Source organism: Melospiza melodia, chromosome 23 (assembly GCF_035770615.1).
Source record: "Melospiza melodia melodia isolate bMelMel2 chromosome 23, bMelMel2.pri, whole genome shotgun sequence".
Classification (NCBI taxonomy): domain Eukaryota; kingdom Metazoa; phylum Chordata; class Aves; order Passeriformes; family Passerellidae; genus Melospiza; species Melospiza melodia.
The window spans coordinates 12721827-12743335 of record NC_086216.1 but is presented as its reverse complement, the minus strand read 5'-3'; the positions used below and the strand labels follow the sequence as shown (position 1 = coordinate 12743335).

Genomic DNA, 21509 nt, shown 5'->3' with positions numbered 1-21509 from the left:
TCGCCCCCGGCCGTGCCCGGTCTCCATGGGAGCGCGGTTGCCAAGCCGGCCGCTGGAGTGCCTGCCGCCACCATCGAGCCGTTGGCACGGCAACGGGGACACGGCTGACCCGGGGCGGGGTGCGGCGGGGAGGGTCCCGGCCGAGCCCGGCCAGCACACCAGGGGTCCCCAGGGCTGCCGGAGCCCCCCGCGCCGGGCTGGGACCCCCAGGCAGGCCGCAGTCACCGAGGCAGCCCCGGAGAGCGTGAGCGGAGCCGAGCAGAGCATGTGGGGCCGCAGGGCTGACCCCGCCGCGGCCCCGGGGCCCGCTCGCTGCCGCTCCGCCTGAGGGCCGGGACCGGGACCGGGGCCGGGACCGCCTCGCCGGGGCCGCTCGGGCCCTCGGATGAGATAAGGCAGCGAAAGTGGAGCATCCGCGAGGCACGGAGCGAGGGACGCGGCACGGAGCAGCGCGGGGCCCGGCGGACGCGCTCCAGGCCAGGGCAGGGCGCTGCCCCGGGCCCGGCACCACGGTGGGGACACAGCGGCCGAGGGGGGCACGGCTCGGCCCGCAGCCCGCCCCAGCCCGCGCCTGCCCCCATGCTGGATCACCGAGCCAGGATGGAGAGCAGCAGGAAGGAGAAGGTGAGGCGCTGCGGGGGCCCGGGCGGTGGCGGGAGGAGTGCGGAGCCTCGCCGGGCTCCAGCCTCCCCTGGTGCTCCCAGCAGCTCCCCAGGCTCCAGCCCAGAGGAGGATGGCTGCTGGGGAGGGCACCAGGGCAGCCCCATCCCTGAGGTCACCCCCAGAACAGCACAGGCCCTACAGCCCAGAGGGCTCCTGATGGAGCTGGGAGCGTTTGTGGGACATTCTGCTGGGCTGGGATTCTCCCAACATCCCCAGGATGGGATGGGGCCTGTCACCTCCTTCAGCTGGCTGTCATCGTTGTCACTGTGGCACCCAGCACGGTGGCACAGGGCTCATGCCAGCTAAGAACCAGCTGTTTGTGGGAAGCATCCTCTCCCAGATGGATTGAGCTCAGGGGACACCAAGGGAACACTGAGGGGACTCATCACATGCTGGACCAGCAGAGATGGGTGTCACTGGCCACTGCAGCCAGCAGCCACAGGGTTCCCAGCTCCATCCCTTCGATGGGATGTGTTGGAGCACACCATTTCCATGGGAAGCTGAGAGCCAGATAACGTCATGTGGGAAGAGCCAAATCCTGCCAGGAAAGGACCAAACCCATGGTTTTGAAGGCGAGGGGAGAGATGAGCAGGGAAATGTGGTGCTGAGATGGGAAAAACACTGGAGAAATAAAACTGGGACTCCCAGGTGCCAGCCTTGGGACAGGGACCCTCCAGCCATGGCAGACTGGGGATTCCCATTCCAAGTGGTGCCACCGGATGGATTGGCACTGAATACCTGCAGCCAACAGCCCAGGAGGGCTGTTGATCGGATCCAGCTCCAGCTTTCCTGGCAGGATTTTTCCAATCGTTCTGGCCAATCACCCTCAGGACCAGGGCAAACCTCCCCGCCGTGGGAGCCCAGCCCCGTTCCGGGGGCTCCGTGCTGCAGCCACGGCACTGGGGGCCGGGTGATGTGCCAGGGCAGCTGCATTGAGCCACGGCAAGGGGCGCCCCCAGAGCTGGGACGCTCCAAACGCTTTCCTGAGCCCCCTACCCCAAAACCTGTCGGGAAACAGCAGCAGCCTCGAGGCAAACACCTGTGTGCCGGGAAGCGGCGGTGGCTAATGAGCCCTAATGCTGCCGGCTGCAGCTGGCCGGGAGGGAGCGCCGGCCCCGCTCCATCTGACAGCCGGGGCACCTGGCCCCAGCCCTGCCGCCTAATGGAGGCTGCGCCGAGCCCTGGGTTGCTACGGACAGGATAAACACGGATCCTGCTTGCCAGGTGCTTCCCTGGAGTGGGCCCTGCGGCTCTCCCTGGCAGCGAGACAAGGCAGCAATCCCCAGGAGCATTCCTACCTGCCTGCCCTCTGCCCCATTTTAGCCCCACGTTTGGTGGGTGCCCACGATTCCCGGTGGGGTACAGGGAGAGGGATGCTCCCAGGGGAGCAAGGGGGACACACCAGCATCTTCACCATAAAATAATCCCACGTCCTTGGTGGGAGATGCTGTGTTCCTCGAGGGCATGGCCAGGAGCGCACCTTGCGGGAGTGACTCTGGGATTCATCAGGATGGGAGGTCCCAGGTCACTGCTGGAATGGTGCACAGCCACCCAAACAATTCAGCTGGGTGACAGGGATGGCAGCAGCCCAGTGCCAAGCCCGGACACCAGAACTGACCGTGGCGTCCTGCAGGCAGCACCAGAAGGGGCCTTGGTGCCTCATGACGGTTCTATGGATTCCCTGCTCAGAGGGAGAATAGCAGAGCGACAGGATATGTCATTTCAGGGCGGCCGTGTGAAAACAGGGCCGGGGGAAGGGAAACTTGGAGTTTCCTGGAATTCTTGCAGCTCAGGCACCTTGCATCCCAGATCCCTGGTGCCTGTCTGACGCTGTGCTGTGTGCAGGTGGAGCAGATCCTGTCGGAGTTCCGTCTGAAGGAGGAGGACCTGAAGAAGGTGATGTACCGCATGCAGAAGGAGATGGACCGAGGGCTCAAGCTGGAGACGCACGAGGAAGCCTCTGTGAAAATGCTGCCCACCTACGTGCGCTCCACCCCCGAGGGCTCTGGTACGGTGCCACTCCAGCCCCTTGTGTGCCACCCTTGCAGCTCCGCGTGCAAGGCTGAGCCTACCAAGAGCCCGTCACCTTGTCTCCCTCTTCCTGGCTCTGCAGAGGTGGGAGATTTCCTGTCTCTGGACCTGGGCGGCACCAACTTCCGTGTGATGCTGGTGAAGGTGGGCGAGGGGGAGGAGGGGCAGTGGAAGGTGAAGACGAAGCACCAGATGTACTCCATCCCGGAGGATGCCATGACTGGGACGGCTGAGATGGTCAGTGGAGCACACGGGGTGTCCCATCCCATCCCATCCCATCCCATCCCAGTCCCTTTCGTTGTGTGTGTTTCAGAGGGAACACCTGAGGGGACACACCCGTCCCTGCAGCCTGGGGAACCCGTGGTGGGGGACAGCATCTGTCCAAGGGCAGTGGGAGGGTGGGGACATCCCTCGGGAAAGCCTGGGCCTCCTGTCTTCCAGCTCTTCGACTACATCTCCGAGTGCATCTCTGATTTCCTGGACAAGCACCAGATGAAGCACAAAAAGCTGCCCTTGGGCTTCACCTTCTCCTTCCCCGTGCGGCACGAGGACATCGACAAGGTGAGGGGGTGTCCGGGCAGCACCAGGGCTTGGGGGTCCCCAGGCTCACCTAAAGCACAGCCCCATTTCGGTCTGACCCCCATTGCAGGGCATCCTCCTGAACTGGACCAAGGGCTTCAAAGCCTCGGGCGCGGAAGGGAACAACGTGGTGGGGCTGCTGAGGGACGCCATCAAACGGCGAGGGGTGAGAGGATCCCCCTGTGCTGGCACCACCCCTGCTGTCCCTGCCAGGCTCACTGCAGCCTGCCTCTGCCTGCCACAGGGCCACTGCAGCCTGCTGTGTCCCCAGGAAGGAGCCACGGGAGCTCAGCTGTCCCCAGATGTGGCTGCTGGAGCCCTGTGTGTCTCTAGGCAGGGCTGTTCCATGTGTGTGCACACACGTGTGCATGACACGTGCCCAGGCCCTCACCCTTGGGGACCATGCACCCCAAACCCACCTGTCTGGGGACAGCCGGGCCCCCCAGGAGCCCACACTGATCCCTGTCCCCAGGACTTCGAGATGGACGTGGTGGCGATGGTGAACGACACGGTGGCCACGATGATCTCCTGCTACTACGAAGATCACCGGTGCGAGGTTGGGATGATTGTGGGTAAGATGCCCCTTCTACAGGGACACGTGGCTGGGCACAGGGAGCTGTCCACGGGCCCACTGCCCCTGCTGCTGCCCCGTCCTTCTGGGGGGACACACCAATGACATGGGGGTGGCAGCGGCTCTCTGCTGACTTTGGGAGGAGAAAGGGGGTGGTCATCATAACAGGGCTGGTCCCCAAGGGGCTGCCCTGGCCCCAGACTCTGGCCTTTGTTAGTCCCTACCACCCTCACAGGGAAGGATTTCTTCCTGGTATCCAATCTAAATGTCCCCTCTTTTAGTCTGAACCCTCTTCAATCTAAATCTCCCCTCTTTTAGTCTGAAACCTCTTCCCCATGTCCTGGAGCCACCTTTGAAGCAGTTTTATACCATGGTGCCAGTCACCAGGCTGAGGAACATCCCTCAGGCTCTATATGGGTCCCAACCCCTGCCCTGGCACGTCTGGACCCCCCAGTTCTTCCCCACTGCTGCACAGCACCGTCCCAGTTTTATCCCAGCTGGGATGGGGGGCTGTGGTGGGGGGTGCCAGCGCTGCCCCCCTGCCCAGACCCATGCCCAGTTCCTGGCAGGGACGGGCTGCAACGCCTGCTACATGGAGGAGATGCACAACGTGGAGCTGGTGGAGGGCGACGAGGGGCGCATGTGTGTGAACACGGAGTGGGGGGCCTTTGGAGCCTCCGGGGAGCTGGACGAGTTCCTGCTGGAGTACGACCGCGTGGTGGACGAGACCTCCCTTAACCCCGGTCAGCAACTGTAAGGAATAGGAGAGATCCAGTTCCTCTGGGCGTCCCTCCCGTCCCCGCGTCCCTCAGCCCCGGCAGGGCACCCTCCGCCCTGGGCCATGAACACATCCAGCAGGGAGGGGGAGGAAAGAGGGGCTGCTCTGGGAGGTGAGCCCTCAAATCCCAGCTCTGATGCCGCCCCCTGGCCTGTGCCCCCCCCCAGGTACGAGAAGATCATCGGGGGGAAGTACATGGGGGAGATCGTGCGGCTGGTGCTGCTGAAGCTGGTGGATGAGAACCTGCTCTTCAACGGGGAGGCCTCTGAGAAGCTCAAGACTCGTGGGACCTTTGAGACCCGCTTCATGTCCCAGATTGAGAGGTACAGGGCTGGGGGTCACCCCCAAACTGCCTGCCAGGCTGCACAGCACTGGGAGGCACTGGGAGGCTTGTGCTCTGACTCTGCACTGCTCCAGGCACACTGAGGAGTCTGTGCTCTCGCTCTGTGCTGGGCTGTCCCACAGGGGATCGATCCCCTGTTCCATCATCCCATCCCAGTCTGCTTTCACTGCCTCATTTTGGGCTCCTTTATCCTGTTACTCCACACCAGCCTACTCTGACTGTCCAGTCCCTGTGTTCTGCCACCCAAACCAGTGTCCCCTGTCACGGGCCCATCATGATCCCATCGTTCCGTACGTGCCTGCTCTGTCCCATATTGGGGTCCCCATATCCCATCACCCCACATACAGGGGGCCCACTTCCAGGTCCCTCTGTCCCATCACCCCACACAGCCCCATGTTGGAGTCCCCCATGCCATCACCCCACACCAACCCACTCTGACTGGCCCAGTTGGGGTTCCCCATCCTCGGACCCCATACACTGTCCCCCGTCCCCTCAGTGCCCCATCCCTCTGCAGCTGCCTCCCCGGGCTCCCCACCCTTCAGCCACTGCTGACCCCCTTTCCTCCCCTACCCCAGCGACTCCGACGACCGCAAGCAGATCTACAACATCCTGTCAGCCTTCGAGCTGCTGCCGTCGCGGACGGACTGCGAGATCGTGCGGCGCGTGTGCGAGAGCGTGTCCACGCGCGCCGCCCAGATGTGCTCGGCCGGGCTGGCCGGCGTCATCAACCGCATGCGCGAGAGCCGCAGCCAGGACACCCTCAAGATCACCGTCGGCGTCGACGGCTCCGTCTACAAGCTCCATCCCAGGTGGGGACCCCGGCGACGCCCCCGTCCCTCCCTTCATCCCCCAAGCCCTGACCCCAGCGGTGACCCCGCGTTCCCCTCCCCAGCTTCAAGGACCACTTCCACGCCACGGTGCGGCAGCTGACGCCCGGCTGCGACATCACCTTCATCCAGTCCGAGGAAGGCAGCGGGCGCGGGGCCGCCCTCATCTCGGCCGTGGCCTGCAAGATGGCCTGCATGATGGGGCAGTGAGCTGGACTCGGGGGGACGGCGGGGCCGGCGCTCCTCTGGGAGCTGACACGGACGCGGGGAGGAGGCGGCTCCGGCCCCCAATAAACGGGGTGTGTGTGGACTTCTCTGGGGCCGCTCTGGCCAGTGCTGCTCTCTCCCCGTGCTGGCAGAGAGACCCCCATGGGGCTGCCCCACATCTATGGGGTGGCCACGGAGCTTCCTGTGCCCTCACCTCCCTCCCCCATCCTCACACAGCTGCAGCAAGGGGGGCTCCAGCGCACCCCAGCCCCTTTGCTGGGAGAAAGCCCCCCCAGGGGGGTGGCCTAGAGATGAGGGGCTCTCTGGGGTACTTTGGGGGGGATGTCAGGGTAGAGGAGCTCCCCACCAGTGATCCCTGGGGTGCAGAGGGTGACCGGAGTGCACCAGAAATGGGCCAGATGGAGGGGGTCAAACAGAAGAGATTCCCTGCACTCCAATTGGCTGGAATTAAAGAAAAAGAACCGGGTGTGGGATTCCCTGTGCTCTGATTGCCTGGGGCTGAAGCAGGGATGCCCCGTGCTCAGCTGGGACAGCGAGGAGGAGGATCCCAAGCCCATGGCAGCACCGGTGACAAGCGGGTGACAAATGACAGTGGCGAGTGCAGGGACAGATGTAGTGCCAGGCATGGGGTGCACAGGGAGGGGACAGTGACAGCCAGCACCACCCGGGTGTGTGAAGGGAACCCACAGGGGACACATCCCCACCCTACTGCTGACACCTCCGGTGTCACCTTGGCCCTGCTGGGGGCAGGCTGTCCCCTGCCAGTGCCTGGTGCCATTCACCCTTGTCACCATGTCCCCCCAGGGCAGACAAACGACACCCTGGAGCCAGAGGAGGGAGTTTATTGTGGGGAGGGGGATGGCTGGGCTGTGGGGCCATCGGGGCTGGAGGGGCATCGGGTTTGGGGGCACTCGGGGCTGTGCCTGTGGAGAAAGAAAAGAGCAGGGGGAGTCAGGGGCCAGTGGAAGCAGCTCCTCCAGCCGCCCCCTGCTGCACAGCGCACTGGGGGTGGCCTGGCTCAGCCCCACCCTACAGAGTGCAGCACGGAAGGTTCTGAAACACTCCCACCCTTCCAGCAGGTGTGGGGTGAGGGATGCAGAGGGGGGATATGGGATCAGGATGTGGGGTGCAGGATGCCGGGCTCAGGACACAGTGCAGGACTGGGACATGGGGTGCAGGATCAGGATATGGGTGCAGGATGTGGTTCAGGACCAGGTTACAGGGTGCAGGGCACAGTGCAGGACAGGGGGTGTGGGAGTGCCACGCAGGGAAGAGTACACGGTGCAGGATGTAGGACGGGGATGTGGGGTGCAGGATCAGCCCGTGGGGTGCAGGATCAGGATGCAGGTGGGCACTGACCGTGCTCAGGAGCGGCAGAGGCCAATGGCAGTGCAGATGTCCTTGGGCATGTCCCCGTTCTGCAGCCCCTCGCTGATCTGATCCTGGTACTTGCTCACCAGCTGCTGGCACTGCTTGCCCAGCCTCCGGCCCAGCGCCCGGCAGCCCTTCTGCAGCGCTGCCTGCACCGCTGACTGCCAAAGCCACCACAGGTCAGGGGGACGCAGGGACAGGGCCCCCAGCCCGGCCCCCCAGCCCCTCATCACCCCTCACCTCGTCGGGGTCGTCACCTGCCAGATCCTGCATCTTCTTCAGGACCTTGGTGCACAGGCTGCACTTCAACTTCCTGCCCTCTGCCACGCCGTCCCCGTCAGCCACGCCGTCCCCGTCAGCCACGTCCCCCTGTGGGGACACACAGACCCTCAGGGCTGCCTGCACCCCCGGGTGGCCCTGGCAGTGCTCGGGGCTGGGGTCTCACCAGGGCCAGGCTGTCCCAGAGGTGCTGGCACTGCTGCTCCCAGCCACAGCGCTTGGCCGTGGCCGTGTCCCTGCACCAGGAGATGGGGTCACCCTGGCAGGGCAGGGGGTCCGCGGCCTGAGCTGCTGCAGGGGGACAGGACGGTGAGCGTGGCTGCAGGGTGGGTGCCGAGACCCTAAACCACCAGCCCCAGGTACTCAGCCCCGTCCCCACCATCCTGCCTGCCTGTTCCCACTGTCCCCGGGTGCCAGTGTCAGCATGGGCACCGTGCCCATCATCCCTGGGTGCTCAGGCAGACCCCATCCCCGCCACCCCCAGGTGCTTGTTCCCATCAGACCCCACCATCCCTCCTGCCTGTGCCCCTGTCCTCCTCCCCACACCCCTGAGCGCCCGTCCCTGCACAGACCCCATCCCCATCACACGCAGACCCTCCCTGCACAGACCCCATCCCCATCACACAGAGACCCTCCCCACACCCCTGAGCGCCCGTCCCTGCACAGACCCCATCCCCATCACACAGAGACCCTCCCTGCACAGACCCCATCCCCATCACACGCAGACCCTCCCCACACCCTTGAGTGCCTGCCCCTGCACAGACCCCATCCCTGGCACACACAGCTCCCCACACAGACCCCAGCCCCCCAGCTCAGTCACACAGGCTGCCATCCCCGTTGTCCCCATGTGTCCTGTCCGTGCCCCCGGGGAGGCGGGAGGGTCCCGGTACCTCCCAGCAGCAGCAGCAGCAGGACGAGGGTGGCAGCCATGGTGAGCCCGCTGAGCCGGTGACAGCAGGTGACACTGCGTGGCCGTGGTGACTGCCTGCGTGCCGACCCCTTTTATAGCGGGGCCGCGGGCTGTGGGGGTGGGGGACTGAAACCCCAAAACCCCAAACCCCAAAACCCCTTAAACCCGTGCACAGCTGCTCGCAGGGCCCTTCCTGCCTCACAGCTCCACCCCCGCGGGAAGGGCTTCGGGGGGCACACGGGGAGCTCGGCACCCCCAGCCCTGCAACGGGGGCACACGGGGAGCTCGGCACCCCCAGTCTCACCCGGGGGCACACGGGGAGCTCGGCACCCCCAGCCCTGCAACGGGGGCACACGGGGAGCTCGGGACCCCCAGCCCCTCCAGCCTCACCGGGAGCTCGCCCCCCCCCCACCTCGCCCCTCAGGGCCGCTGCCCCAGAGCTGGGGCGGGGAGGGACCGGCCGGACCCCCGGGGCCCAACCGTAGGGTCCGTCCCGGCTCCTCCGGGGACCCCCCCGGCCTCCGGGGAGCGCAAGGGCTCGGTGTCCCCTCGGGTGGGTGCCGGTGTGCCCTCCACCCCATGGGTTCGGGTCGGTGCCGGTGTCTCTCGCTGTCCCGGTCCCCGCCATGTCGCCCCCCCCCGCCCCGCGCCGCCCCCGGCCCGCCGCCGTTCCCGCGGCGGCTCTGACGTCACTTCCCCGCGCGCCGCACCGCTTCCGTGTTTGCGGCCTCGCGCCTTTTCCCGCCGCGGCCCCGCCCCCATGGCGGGCCCCGGTACCGGCGGCGACCCTCAGCCTGCGACCCCTGACCCCGCGCGGACCGGCCCCTGACCCCTGACCCCGCACGGACCGGCCTCTGACCCTGACCCCGCACGGACCGGCATCTGGACCCCCCTCCGGTACGGATCGGCCTCGGACCCCTCACCGGCGGGAGCCCCGGGCCGCGGCCGAGCGGCTGTGCCCGATTGGGAGCGAGGGAGACCCGGCTGGGGGGGTCCTGTGAGGGCCGCAGCCTGAGGGGGGCTGCGGGTCTGGGGGGCTCCCGGTGCCGCGGGGAGGGGGATCGTGCCCCAGGGACTGTGTTTGCTGGGCACGGCCAGGGGGCTGTGCAGGGCCCGGGTCCCTTTGGGAGAGGGGCCTGCGGGGATCCGGTGGCCGAGGTGCGCTCTGTGGGGGCTTCAGGCGTCCTGCTCGGGGGGAGATCGTGGGAGAGGATGGTGCGGTCACCAGGATGGGTCTGGGGGTGCCCTGGGTGGAGAGGAGAGCGGGGCCGGGATGAGTTTGGGGATGCCCTGGGTGGGAGGAGAGGGGGGCCGAGCGCTGCAGCGTGCACAGGGAGGGTCAGACCCGGGCGCGGTTTGTATTTTGGGGGTGGAAGGATCATTTTCGGGGGGCCTGTTGTTCCCTGGGGTGACAGTGGTGGCCGGGCCGGACCCTGACCCTCAGTTCCCCGGTTTGTTTTGCAGACCCGTGGCTGCACCCCGAGGATGTTCTCGGAGCGGGCCGCCCCCACGGCGCAGGGGCTGCTGGCCCCCCCTTCGGGCGAGCCCCCCACCTTTCCCCGGGTGCCCGTGGCGGCCTACTCGGACCTGTCGCAGCCGTTCCGGCTGGGCGAGCGCAGCTTCTGCCGGCAGTACGCGCACGTGTACGCCGTGCGCCTGGCCGGCATGCGGCCCTGCCTGGAGCGCCGCGCCCGCGGCCGCTGGGGTGAGCGGCGGGGAACGGGAACGGGAACGCGCTGCCCCGGGGGAGAGGGGGACACTGCCCTGGGGAAAGGCACTGCCCGGGGGAACACACTGCCCGGGGGAACACACTGCCCTGGGGAAAGGCACTGCCTTGGGGAACACAGTGCCCTGGGGAAAGGCACTGCCCGGGGGAACACACTGCCCGGGGGAAAGGCACTGCCCGGGGGAACACACTGCCCGGGGGAACACACTGCCCTGGGGAAAGGCACTGCCCGGGGGGAGCGGGAGAACGCTGAGAAAAACACTGCCCTGGAAGAAGCACTGCCCCAGGGAAAACATTGCCCAGGAGAAATACTGCCCCGGGGAAAGGCACTGCCCTGGGGAAACACTGCTCAGGGAAAGCACTGCCTTAGGGAAGGGAAGAAAACTGCCCCAGGGCAGGGAGACCACGATTGTCACGTCCCCCCATAGGCTTTGGGGAGCAGGAGCTGAGCGTGAGGTTTGTCAGGGTGGGGCTGGGGGCCCAGGCCAGGAAGTGGGGTGCAGGGGGGGTGAGAGGTGCTGTTTGTGCTGGGGGGGCTGTTTCCTGTCCTGGGGGGTTGTGGTTCTGCGGGTGGGACCCTCGCTCAGAGTTTCCATCCGCGGGATGAAGCAACACTGCTGGGGCTCTGCCCCCCCTCCCTGGCCTGAGATCGAATTTCCTTCAGCTTTGCCCTTCTATGGGCAAAAACCCCTACAGTGGGAGCTTTTGGGCCAGCACAGCTCTCGTGCTCTCCCCAGCCCCGTGGGCTGTGTGGAGGCAGAGCCAGTGCTGGTCCCACTGCCGATGTCCCTCCTTGGTTGGGCTCTGCCAAGTGTGACAGGACCCAGTGGTTTGTAAAGCTCCACCTCCCCGAGCCCTGGGATGGGACCAGATTTTGGGGTTTTGTCTCCCAGCAGGAAGCGCCTGCAGGCAGAAATCTGGAGAGCACAGCCCCCTCCCCCCAAACACACATTTTGGGGAGCTTGAGCCAAAAATAAGAAACTTCACCGGGATTGTTTTTGTTCTGACTCAGAGTGTTTGCATTCCTGGGCTCGGGAAGCCTTGTTTCCAGTGCGGGGTGCCAGGGATGGCAGCGGGGTGCTCTCCCTGGGACAGGAGTCACGTTCAGCAGCGCATGATGAGCAAAGTGGGGTTCTGGGGAGGAGAAATGTCACCCAGATAGGACGAGGAGCTGGGGCAGGCAGCGTTGTTTTGGGAGGGGAGACCAGGAGCAAGTTCCTTGCTCTTCTCCAGGGCCTCAGGCTCAGGATGGACTTCACAGGCTGGGATAGATGGGGAATGACAGTCCCACAGCCACATCCTGCATGGGAAGACACACACTGCACGGAGCTGGAGCACCTCTGTGTGCCCAGTTTTGGTCTCACCTTGTGGTGAGGGAGATTTTGCTCCTCTCCCAGCCCGCATCCCCTGTGGATCCCTGCCTGAAACCCAGGGCCCTGTCAGCATGCCAGGACCTTCTCTGGCAGTGATGGGGATCCTGAATTCCAGCGGGGATCTGGGCCAGAGGATCTGGCCCTGGCAGGGGTCAGGTCTGGGGGCGCTGAGTGATCTGTTTGGGTCACCCCCTGGGTGGAGAGCAGGAACAGCAGCCCCCATGCCCAGGGTGCACCTTCCTGGGGCCCTGAGCTGTTGGTGGGAGCTGAGCACAGCACGGTGCCGAGCTCTCCCCCCAGCACAGAGGAAATGCCTGCAGGCTCGCAGGCTCTGGAATGCTCCTCGGCCCCATCTGGCCCACACATGTCTGCTGGGCGCCGTGCCTCGAGGAGAGGAGAGGAAAGGCAGGAGCTCCCAACGTTCCCCAGCACTCCCCAGCACCAGGGCCCTGCAGCTGCTGCCGCCAGCCCTGCCCCTGCCTGCCTGCACCCCAGGGCCACTGAGCTGACCCCCGTGTCTCCACAGGGGAGGACATTGCCCTGCGGAGGCTCTCGGAGCTGCAGGAGGGAGAGAAGTGCTGCGTGGTGGGGACGCTCTTCAAGGCCATGCAGCTGCAGCCCTCCATCCTGCAGGAGATCAGCGAGGAGGTAATGGGCTCACCCCCTCCTCCTCCACGCAGCTCAGGGGGCTGTGCCAGCACACCTGAGAGCTCACCGTGGCTTCCCTGTGCTCCTGGTAGCCAGAGCACTGGCGGAGAACTGGCCTGGCCCTGGATGCCACCTTGGTGCCAACGTATGTGGATAGCTTCCACTGGCCCAGGTTGCTCCAAGCCCTGTCCAACCTGGCCTTGAACATTTCCAGGGATTCAGGGGCAGCTACAGCTGCTCTGGGCAGCCTGTGCCAGGGCCTCACCACCCTCACATTCCTTCCCCATATCCAGTCTAAGCCCACCCCTTGTCCATCTGTGCCCCTGCCCACTTGCCACCACTCTATCTCAGTGAGTGAAACCAGCCCATCCGGGGGGTTCCAGCTCCCCCAGCTGGGGTGCTCGCAGTACTGGTGGTGAGGGGCTGGGGTTGGGGAGGGTCCCTGAGGCTGCTGGTCCTTGCTGAGGCCCCCAGAGCTGTCCCTGTGCCCTCGCAGCACAACCTGGTGCCTCAGCCCCCCCTGCCCAAGTACATCCAGCCCTGTGACGAGCTGATGCTGGAGGACGAGCTGCAGAGGATCAAGCTGGAGGGAGCCATTGACGTGCAGAGGCTGGTGACAGGTGAGGGGCAGCGTGGCTCCGGTGGCTCTGCAGGGGCTGCCTGGGGCTGAGTGCCTGCCTGCTGTGCCGCAGGGACCATCGTGGCTGTGTATGGCCGTGAGGAAGAGGATGGCAAGTTCCTGGTGGAGGATCACTGCCTGGCCGACCTGCCGCCGCCGCTGCCCTGGAGCGGGCCCAGCTCCGACCGGTGAGGCAGCAGCAGCAGCAGCAGCACTGGGGCTGGCACTGTCCCTGCTGCATCCTTGTGCCAGGGGGGCTGCCAGGGGGTCAGGGCCCCCTGCCCCAGCTCTCTGAGCCCCTCGGTTTGGGAGTGTGGCACACTGAGCCTCTCCCTCCCTGCAGGTTCGTGCTGCTGGCCTCGGGGCTGGGGCTGGGCAGCATGAGTGGGGAGGCCCTGCTGAGCACTCAGCTGCTGGTGGACGTGGTGACAGGGCAGCTGGGTGCAGAGGGTGAGCAAAGCTGTGCTGCCCACATCACCCGAGTCATCCTGGCCGGGAATCTGCTGAGCCAGAACACCCAGAGCCGAGACACCATCAACAAGGTACGGCAAGGAGGGGGCTGCAGCCTCGCCTGGGGTGTGGGGAGGGGGCAGACGGGGTGCAGGGCTGTCCTTCACTGTCTGCCTACTTACCCAGGCCAAGTACTTGACCAAGAAGACGCAGGCTGCAAGTGTGGAGGCTGTGAAGATGCTGGATGAGATCCTGCTGCAGCTCTGTGTGAGTGCTCAGGGCTGGCCAGGAAGTCGGGTTCCTCTGGGGGAGGGAGTCTTGTTCCTGAGGCGGGGTAGCAGTGCAGGGTGGCAGAACTCCCTTCCCCAGCACCCAGCTTCCCTCTGAGCACCCTACATGGGGAGGCAGCTCCAAATCCTTCTCCTGGGATCCTCGGTGGAGCCGAGCAGGGTGTCCTGGGGAAAAGGAGCAGCAGTGACACCAGGGCTTTGCCCTGAGCCCCCTTGGCTTTGATGCCACTCTGCCCGCAGAGCTCCGTGCCCGTGGACGTGATGCCCGGCGAGTTCGACCCCACCAACTACACGCTGCCGCAGCAGCCGCTGCACCGCTGCATGCTGCCCCTGGCCAGCGCCTACGCCACGCTGCGCCTCGTCACCAACCCCTACCAGGCCAGCCTGGACGGGGTCAGGTAGGCAAACCTGCCAACTCTGCTGGCTCTCAGTGCCGGGGGCCGAGGGACACGTCCCAGCACGCCCAGCATCTCAAGCTCCCCCTCTTTCCTCCTTAATGTAGGTTTTTAGGGACATCGGGACAGAACATCAGTGACATCTTCAAGTACAGCAGCATGGACGACTACCTGGAGATCCTGGAGTGGACACTGCTGGCGGGACACATCAGCCCCACGGCCCCAGACACCCTGGGTACGGTGAGGGCTGGGGGGTTGAATGGGAGGGCTTTGCCAGGGGCTCCCCCAATAATTCCCATCTTCCCCAGGCTGTTACCCGTTCTACAAATCCGACCCGTTCATCCTCACCGAGTGCCCTCACGTCTACTTCTGCGGCAACGCGCCCCGCTTCCAGTCCAAGGTGCTCCAAGGTGGGTCTCAGAGCACCCCCATACCCTCCTGGGGCTGCGGGGGGCTCCTCTGCCTGACACCCACCTGTGCTTGCAGGGAAGGAGGGGCAGCGGGTGCTGCTGGTGACGGTGCCAGACTTCAGTGCCACGCAGACCGCCTGCCTCGTCAACCTGCGCGACCTCAGCTGCCAGCCCATCACCTTCTCCAGCTTCGGGGCTGACTCTGAGGACGGGGACATGGAAGTTGGACACTGACCACAGGGAGGGCACAGACTGCACAAGCCCCCACCCCTCAAGGGGTCCTGGCACTCGCTGTCGTTCTCTGTTGTCTGGGAGGGCGACAGAGCTGGGGAAGCACCGGAGGGACCAGATGTTCATACCAATATAACTTGATTTATTTGTGTAACAAAAACTGTATGGAAGGGAGAAAGGCCGTGCCCACCTCCATGGGCCCTGCCCAGGAGAGCAGTACCACCCCTGCCACCCCACTGGGACACGGGCAGTGGGCTGGCACTGCCCGGCTCCGAGGGATGGGGCAGCATGTCCCTGACAGCAGCCAGCTGTTGGCAACAATGCCTGCAGTCCTTGGAAGCAGCAAGGTGGGGGGCTGGAGCCCACCTGGAGCAGCTGCCTGGGCTCAGGGAAGGTGTTGGAAGCCAAAGCGTCCGACCGTGGCTTGAAGCAGAGAGGGGTCATTGTGGTGACCCTAGTCCCCGAAGTTGATGGTGTAGGTCTCGGCCGTGGTGAGGGGCTGCGCCGTGCCCGTGTGCAGCTCCCAGCCCTCCGTCTCTGTCACCAGCTCGGTGACCACCTCTGTCTCGGTGTCCATCTCCCAGGTGCCGGCCGTGGGCGGCTCCTGGCTCCAGGGCGTGTAGGCCGTGCTGCTGAAGGGGAAGGGCAGGGCGGTGCTGCCGGTGCCCGTGGGGCTGCCCGTGGGGCTGCCCGTGGTGGTGGTGGTGGCGTTGAGGCGCCGCAGCCGCAGCTGCTCCCGCAGGCGCATGCGGTGCCGCAGGCGCAGCCGCAGGCGCATCCGCTCACGGGGCGTCATGGGCCGGCCCGGCACCACGCGGCGGATGGGCCGGTTCCCGTTCATGGCCATGATCTCCCGGATGCGCTTCCAGTTGGAGCGCGACAGCACGAAGTTGCACTGCGTGGCCCCGATGTCGTAGAGCACGTGGCAGGTCTTGACGCTGGGGTTGTAGCCCTCGGCCCGCGCTGACACGCGGTACTCGCCCGGGTTCAGGATGCGCCAGTAGTCCCCGCCGCTGGCTGCAATTCAGGGGTGGCACGGTGCTGCCAGCAATTCGGGGGTGGCACGGTGCTGCCGGCGCCCTGCCAGCTCCTCACGGCACCTACCTGTCCTGACGTTGTGGTTGATGCCCCCCACCACAATGGTGGCGTTGGCAATGGGCTCTCCCTGCTGGTCTGTCACCACACCCTTGATTCCCCGGTGGGTCTGGGTGAGGGAGAGGCATGAGTGGAGCTGTGTGGGACAGCTGGGGCAGCTGTGGTCACGTCCCACTACACACCTGCTCCATGAAGGTGAGCAGAGACTCCTTGTTGTTCTCCCACTCCTGCTGCAGCTCGCTCTCGTGGGGGAACTTGTCACAGCCCAGGTAAACGGAGAGCTCCAGGCAGTTGGTGTGCAGGTAGCTGAAGTCATTCATACCTGCAAGAGCACAGACACGCCCGCCCAGCCCCTCGCTCCCCTGCCGGTGGCCGGGCTGGGGGGCAGCCAGGGCCCTGTCCCCAACTCACTGCCAGCCCGGGGCCGCCACTTGGCGCCCTGCACGATGCCCATGGCGTCGGTGACGTCCTGTGCGTGGCAGCCCCCGCGGAAGGTCTCGGCCATGCTCAGGTGTGCCGAGGCGTAGGAAATGGCGAGCCAGCGGAACACGGCGTGGTCAGGGGTCTCCTGCAGCTCGGGCCGCTCGTCCTCGTAGTCCAGCGGGCGGGGGGCAGCAGCCGGCGTTGGGGGGCTGGGCCGGGCCGTGTCGAAGGGGAAGGACACCAGCTTCTCCCCGCCCTGCAGGTTGGCTCCCAGCACGAAGGGGTTCTTGTCCATCCACGCCATCACAGCCCGTGTCTCCACTGCCACCTGTGAGGTGGGCACGGGGCATGAGGTGTCACCCCCTGCCAGCCCGTCCCCAGCCCTGTGCCCTGTGCCGCACTCACCGCCGCATCCTCGGACAGGTAGTGCTCCGGGATGGGGATGTGGTGGTTGGGGAACTGGTGGGGCACCAGCCGCCTCTCCTCGGCTGCCCACAGCGCCGACGCCAGGTCGGGGAAGTTCTCAAAGAGGTCAAAGCCTTCCTCTGTCCAGTGGCCCAGTGCCCAGTTGCCCAGTTCAGAGCCCTGTGGGCAGCCCAGGACACTGGTGAGTGCAGGGGGCTGTGTCCCACCACCCACATCCCATCTCACTACTCCTGCTCCCATCCCCTTCCCTGACACAGCTCAGGTGCCCAGCTTGGAGCCCAAGGCACTGGTGAGCTGTGAGGGGGGAGCTGTATCCTACTGTTTTGCCATCCCATCCCCTCCCATCCCATCCCACTGCCCCACAGCCCATCCCAGCACCCCACATCCTCCCTCCCCCACTGCCCCACGGCACTGCCCCATGGCCCCCTCACCGCCTCGTGGGCCAGCTCGTAGCCGTCGGGGTTGAGGGAGGGCACCAGGTGGATGCGGTGTCGCTGACCAGGCCCCGCACGCGGGGGTTCCCGTCCTGGTACTCCTTGCACAGGAACTGCATCAGCAGCAGCAGCAGCTCCGGCCCAGCGCCTCGTTGCCGTGCAGCCCCGCCGTGTAGCGGAACTCAGGCTCACCTGGAGGGGCCCAGCAGGGTCAGCAAACGCCCGGAACCCTGGCTGGGGGCCCCGGCCCCCTCACAGCTCCCTCACCCGTCTCGTGCTCGCCCGGGTTGTCGGAGATCTCCATGGCGTAGATCTTCAGCCCCCGTGAGCTCTTGCCGATGTTGTAGATGCGGGTGATGGTGGGACACTCCTCATTCACCACCTTCATCAGCTCGAGGGTGGGGAGACATGGGGCAGTGCTGGGGGGACAAGCCAGAGCTGCAGAGAATTCCACGCTCTATGGAGGGTCCCACCCTATGAAGATGCCCACCGCCATGGAAGTGCCCACAAGCGCAGAGAATGCCGTGCCCCAAAGATGTGCCCACTCCTCATGGAGGATCCCACCACCACGGGGGTGTCCCATCCCCTACAGAGGATCCTGCCCCCCAGCCCTGCCCACCTGCCTCATGTCCTTGTAGGAGTGGTGTCGGAAGGTCCAGGTTGTCCGTGGAGGTCACCTCGTTCTGCTGGCTGTAGTAGCTGCTGACAGCTGTGGGGGGGACAGGGACAGAGCAGCGGGGGATGGCTGCAGAGGTCCCACCCCCGTGGCCCCCCGGCTGCTTGGGGTGACTGTTACCCGAGAGGGGACAGCCCAGGACCTCGAGGCGCAGGCAGAGGCTCCCGTTCCAGCGCTGGGGGTAGATGCGGATGTAGCGCGCCACCATGGGCTCGGGGAACTCACTCAGCACCGGCGTGTCCTTGTCCACGTTGCCATAAAACATCTGCCAGGAGGGAGGGATGTACCCCAGGGGCTCCCTCCCCGTGTTTGCCCCGTCACCCCCCCAGAACAGTCCCCACCATCTCCTCGTAGCCATTGCTGTACATCACCCAGTGCTGGCTGTCGTTGCTGAAGCCCACGTAGAAGCTGGTGACAAAGTCATCGCTGTGGGAGGACAGGGACAGGTTGGGGCGGGGGTCCCCACGCTGCTGCCCCCTCCCACATCCCCGGCTGCAGCCCCGGGCGGCCGTACTGGATCTGGGAGTCGCGGCCCTGGGTGATGACCCCGGTGAAGAGCGTGATGCGGCGCGTGTCCACCTCCAGCCCAGTGCGCGCGGCTGTCGTCCTCGGCGCACCACGCGCGTCGAAGAAATCCTCCTCGTTGGGGCCCGCCTGGTGACAGCGAGGGGGCGTGGGCAGGGGGGTGTCACTGAGACCCCTGGGGCAGGAGTGTCACCGTGGCCGTGGGGCATGGGCAGGGGTGTCACCGTGGGCACTGGGGGTGTCACCGTGGCCATGGGGCGTGGGCAGGGCTGTCACCGTGGGGCGGGCACTGGGGGTGCCCCTCCTCACCTGCATGTTGAGGCGGCCACGCTGGGCGCCCAGCCCGTGGCGCAGCATGGACGAGGCCAGGATCTGGTCGTCCTCGATGCGGTGGGACTCCAGCCCGATTGGGGGACACCTGGGGACAGCAGGGGGTGAGGGGCGCACCCCCCAGCAGGGTGTCCCTGTCACCCCAGCAATGGGACACTCACTTTTCTTCTCTGCTGGAGGGGCCCATTCCTCCTCATCCGGATCCCACTTCTTTCCTCCTGTTTTTTTGGGTTTTCCTGGTAAAGGAGAAGGCACAGTGAGGGGGCAGGGACGGGGACAGGTGTGAGGGGACAGGAATGGGGGCTGGCACCCACCTTTGGGTGTGAGGGGGCAGGAATGGGGGCTGGCACCCACCTTTGCGGTCCTGGCCCTTCTCCTCCGCCCAGCGCTCCTCCTCCTCCTCCTCCTCTTTCTTGGGCTTCGCTGCTGGTGAGGTGACACCAGTCCCAGGGATGTGACACCAGTCCCAGGGACATGCCACCCTCCTGTGGCTCTGCCACCGACCCTGGGGCACACGTGTCCCCCCTGCCCACCCCCCAGCCCCTCCACCCCTCTCACAGGCTCTGGTTTTCTCCTCGTCCGTCTCCATCCCATCCTCCTTGTCCGGGTGCTCCTCGCGAGGCTTGGTGGGGGGGGGCAGCCCGTAGGACCCTGGGGGGCACAGGAGGGGCTGGGCAGCCTTGTGGGGGCGGGGGGCAGGGATGGGGGCAGGGATGGGGGCAGGGATGGGGGTGTTTGGGGTGTTTGCGGTGTTTGCGGTGTTTGGGGTGCTGCGGCTCCCCGTCCCTCCCGTCCTCACTCACAGTCGTCGTAGTCCGGCGGCTCGAAGCCCTCGCCGTAGTCGCCCTCGGTCACGGGGCCGGGCGGGGGGGGCGGCGGGAGCGGCTGCGGGGGGGGGCGCGGGGGGCGCTCCTCGGGGCCCTGCTGGGCGGGAGAGGGGCTCTGCTGGGCATGGGGGGCAGCGAGGGGTCCCCATGGGGTCCCCACGTCCCTGCGGGGCTCTCCACAGGGTCCCCATGTCCCTGCAGTGTCACCCCGGGGTTCCCAAGGCTGGGGGCCTGTCCCCAGGGTCACCCCGAGGGGCGCCAGCCCCGTCCCCCCCCTCCCACGTACGTGTCTCCTCCTCGGCTGGGGCCACACCCCGCTCGGGTCTCCTCCTGCCCGGGGGCTTGGGGGGCTTCTGCTGCCTCCGGATGAAACTCGACTGGGGACACGGAGGGTGGCACTGGTGTGTGCTGGGGCAGGGGGACGTGCCCAGTGCCCCCTGTGCCCCCAGTGCCCTCCCCAGTGCCCCCCGTGCCAGCCCAGCTCCCTACAGTCCTCGTAGTCCTCCCGCTCCAGCTGCTCGTTGTAGTCCAGGGTTGGGGGCTCCGGCTCCTCGGGGACCTCTGCAGAGAGGGGACACGGGGGTGAGGCAGGGGACAGCAGGGAGGTGGCACCTGACAACGGGAGGGAGGTGACCCTGGGGCTCACAGGGGGTGACACTTGGGAGCAGAGAGATGGTGCTGGGACAAAGGAAGGTGACACAGGGGGTGCCGGAAGGTGACATCTGGGGACAGGCAGGTGGCCTGTATTGCAGGAGCTCCCTAGGGAGCTGGGATGTGACACTGGGGCGCAAGAAGGTGACATTTGGGGACAGGGAAGGAGTCCCAACACCGGGAAGTGTCCCCCAGACACAGGGGTGGCCCTGGGGCTGGGCTCTCACCTGGCTCAGGGCTCCAGTCCTCCCGGCCCGGCCCCCAGCGCTCCTCTGGGGGCTCCTCCAGCTCTGCCGGGGACAGGGACAGAGTGAGGGGCTGGCACGGCCACCCCAGGCCCTGTCCTGCCCCACAGCCCCACAGCGGGAGGGAAAGTGTGGGACAGAGGGGGGACAGAGGGGAAACCCACGGGGACAGAGCTCTGGGGTGCTGCCAGGGTGTGGGTGAAGCGCTGCTGGGATGAGACCCCCACCCCAACCCCCCCAGGGGCAAGATGGGCGCGCCCAAAACTCACCTCGGACACCTCCATCCTCCTCCTCCTCCTTGTGCGAGGGCTCCAGGAGCTCGGGTATCTCTCCATCCTCCCTGCCCTGCCAGGGCTGCTGGAGACTGGGGGGGCTCGGTGCCACTGGTGGCTTCTTGCCAGAGGCTTTGGTGGCCTTGGGTGGCTTCTCCTTGGGCTTTTTGGAGCCTTTGGGGGGCTTTTCTGAGCTTTTGGAGTCTTTTTCAGAGCCTTTGGAGTTTTTTTCAGAGCCTTTTGGGTTTTTTTCAGAGCCTTTTGGGTTTTTTTCTGAGCCTTTTGCTGGGTTTTCAGAGCCTTTGGGCGGCTTCTCCTTGGGTTTCTTGGGGGGTTTGTTCTTGCCCCGCTCCTTGTCCTTGTCCTTGTCCTTCTTGGGCCCCCGGGGTCTCTCCTTGGGTTTCTTGGGGGGCTTTTCCTTCTTGCCCTTCCGGGCTTTCCCGGGCTCGGGCAGCGGCCCCGGAGCGCCTGCGGGGACAGAGGGGGAGCGGCGGCCGGGCGGGGTGAGCGCGGCGGGGCCGGCCCGGCCCGGGGAGCCCCGTGCGGATCCCGGGATCCCGGTGCCCATCACTCACCCGTGCCGGTGCCGGTGCCGGTGCTGAGCTCGGGGCCGAAGCCCAGCTCGGTGCCGTCCCCGTCCCGGTCCCCGTCCCGGTCCCCGCCGTCGCCGGGAGCGAGGAAGCCCCGCAGGAACTCCTCGATCTCGGCGTCGGTGAGCGCGGGGGGAGCCGGGGCCGCTCCCGGTGCCGGTACCGGCAGCAGCGGCAGCAGCGCGGCCGTCAGCAGCAGGCAGGAGCGGGGCGGCCCCGCCGGGACCATCGCGCCGCGCACCGGGCCCGGTACCGGAGAGCCCCGAGAGCCCCGCGAGGGCGGGCGGGGGGCG

At 66.4% G+C, this 21509-nt stretch overlaps 4 protein-coding genes across 5 annotated transcripts; 2 read left to right on the top strand and 2 right to left on the bottom strand.

The window, feature by feature from the left end:
* The first annotated feature begins 363 nt into the window (after nt 1-363).
* GCK (glucokinase) lies at nt 364-6442 on the top strand. 2 transcript variants are annotated; one of them, XM_063175431.1, is made up of 10 exons: nt 364-624; nt 2509-2671; nt 2777-2931; nt 3136-3255; nt 3344-3439; nt 3746-3845; nt 4414-4597; nt 4790-4945; nt 5541-5774; nt 5858-6442. In XM_063175431.1, the coding sequence occupies exons 1-10, from the start codon at nt 580-582 to the stop codon at nt 6000-6002; spliced, it is 1398 nt and encodes a 465-aa protein (XP_063031501.1). In that variant the 5' UTR covers nt 364-579; the 3' UTR covers nt 6003-6442. The 2 variants fall into 2 exon arrangements, with proteins under 2 accessions (XP_063031501.1, XP_063031502.1); XM_063175432.1 differs by lacking the exons at nt 364-624; nt 2509-2671; nt 2777-2931; ... (1 more) ...; nt 3344-3439; nt 3746-3845 and having other exon boundaries at nt 4491-4587.
* Nucleotides 6443-6844: 402 nt separating this feature from the next.
* LOC134428613 (antimicrobial peptide NK-lysin-like) lies at nt 6845-8928 on the bottom strand. Its single transcript, XM_063175446.1, has 5 exons — nt 8561-8928; nt 7837-7961; nt 7632-7760; nt 7380-7552; nt 6845-6943 (listed from the first exon to the last, which is right to left on the bottom strand). The coding sequence occupies exons 1-4, from the start codon at nt 8598-8600 to the stop codon at nt 7385-7387; spliced, it is 462 nt and encodes a 153-aa protein (XP_063031516.1). The 5' UTR covers nt 8601-8928; the 3' UTR covers nt 6845-6943; nt 7380-7384.
* Nucleotides 8929-9356: 428 nt separating this feature from the next.
* On the top strand, nt 9357-14882 carry POLD2 (DNA polymerase delta 2, accessory subunit). Its single transcript, XM_063175430.1, has 11 exons — nt 9357-9477; nt 10045-10285; nt 12206-12327; nt 12824-12947; nt 13020-13134; nt 13290-13488; nt 13583-13663; nt 13927-14084; nt 14189-14316; nt 14390-14491; nt 14568-14882. Exons 2-11 carry the CDS (start codon nt 10066-10068, stop codon nt 14723-14725), a joined length of 1407 nt encoding a protein of 468 aa, XP_063031500.1. The 5' UTR covers nt 9357-9477; nt 10045-10065; the 3' UTR covers nt 14726-14882.
* AEBP1 (AE binding protein 1) lies at nt 14844-21445 on the bottom strand. The gene is given in 26 exon segments (XM_063175448.1): nt 14844-15739; nt 15827-15926; nt 16000-16139; nt 16229-16568; nt 16646-16825; nt 17098-17156; nt 17159-17239; nt 17242-17292; nt 17368-17491; nt 17720-17752; nt 17754-17809; nt 17897-18041; nt 18118-18202; nt 18291-18361; nt 18363-18400; nt 18403-18430; nt 18611-18721; nt 18794-18867; nt 18986-19054; nt 19190-19282; nt 19435-19573; nt 19770-19830; nt 19941-20019; nt 20337-20399; nt 20624-21094; nt 21202-21445. Coding segments are annotated over 26 exon segments (3498 nt in total). The 3' UTR covers nt 14844-15176.
* Nucleotides 21446-21509: the final 64 nt, after the last annotated feature.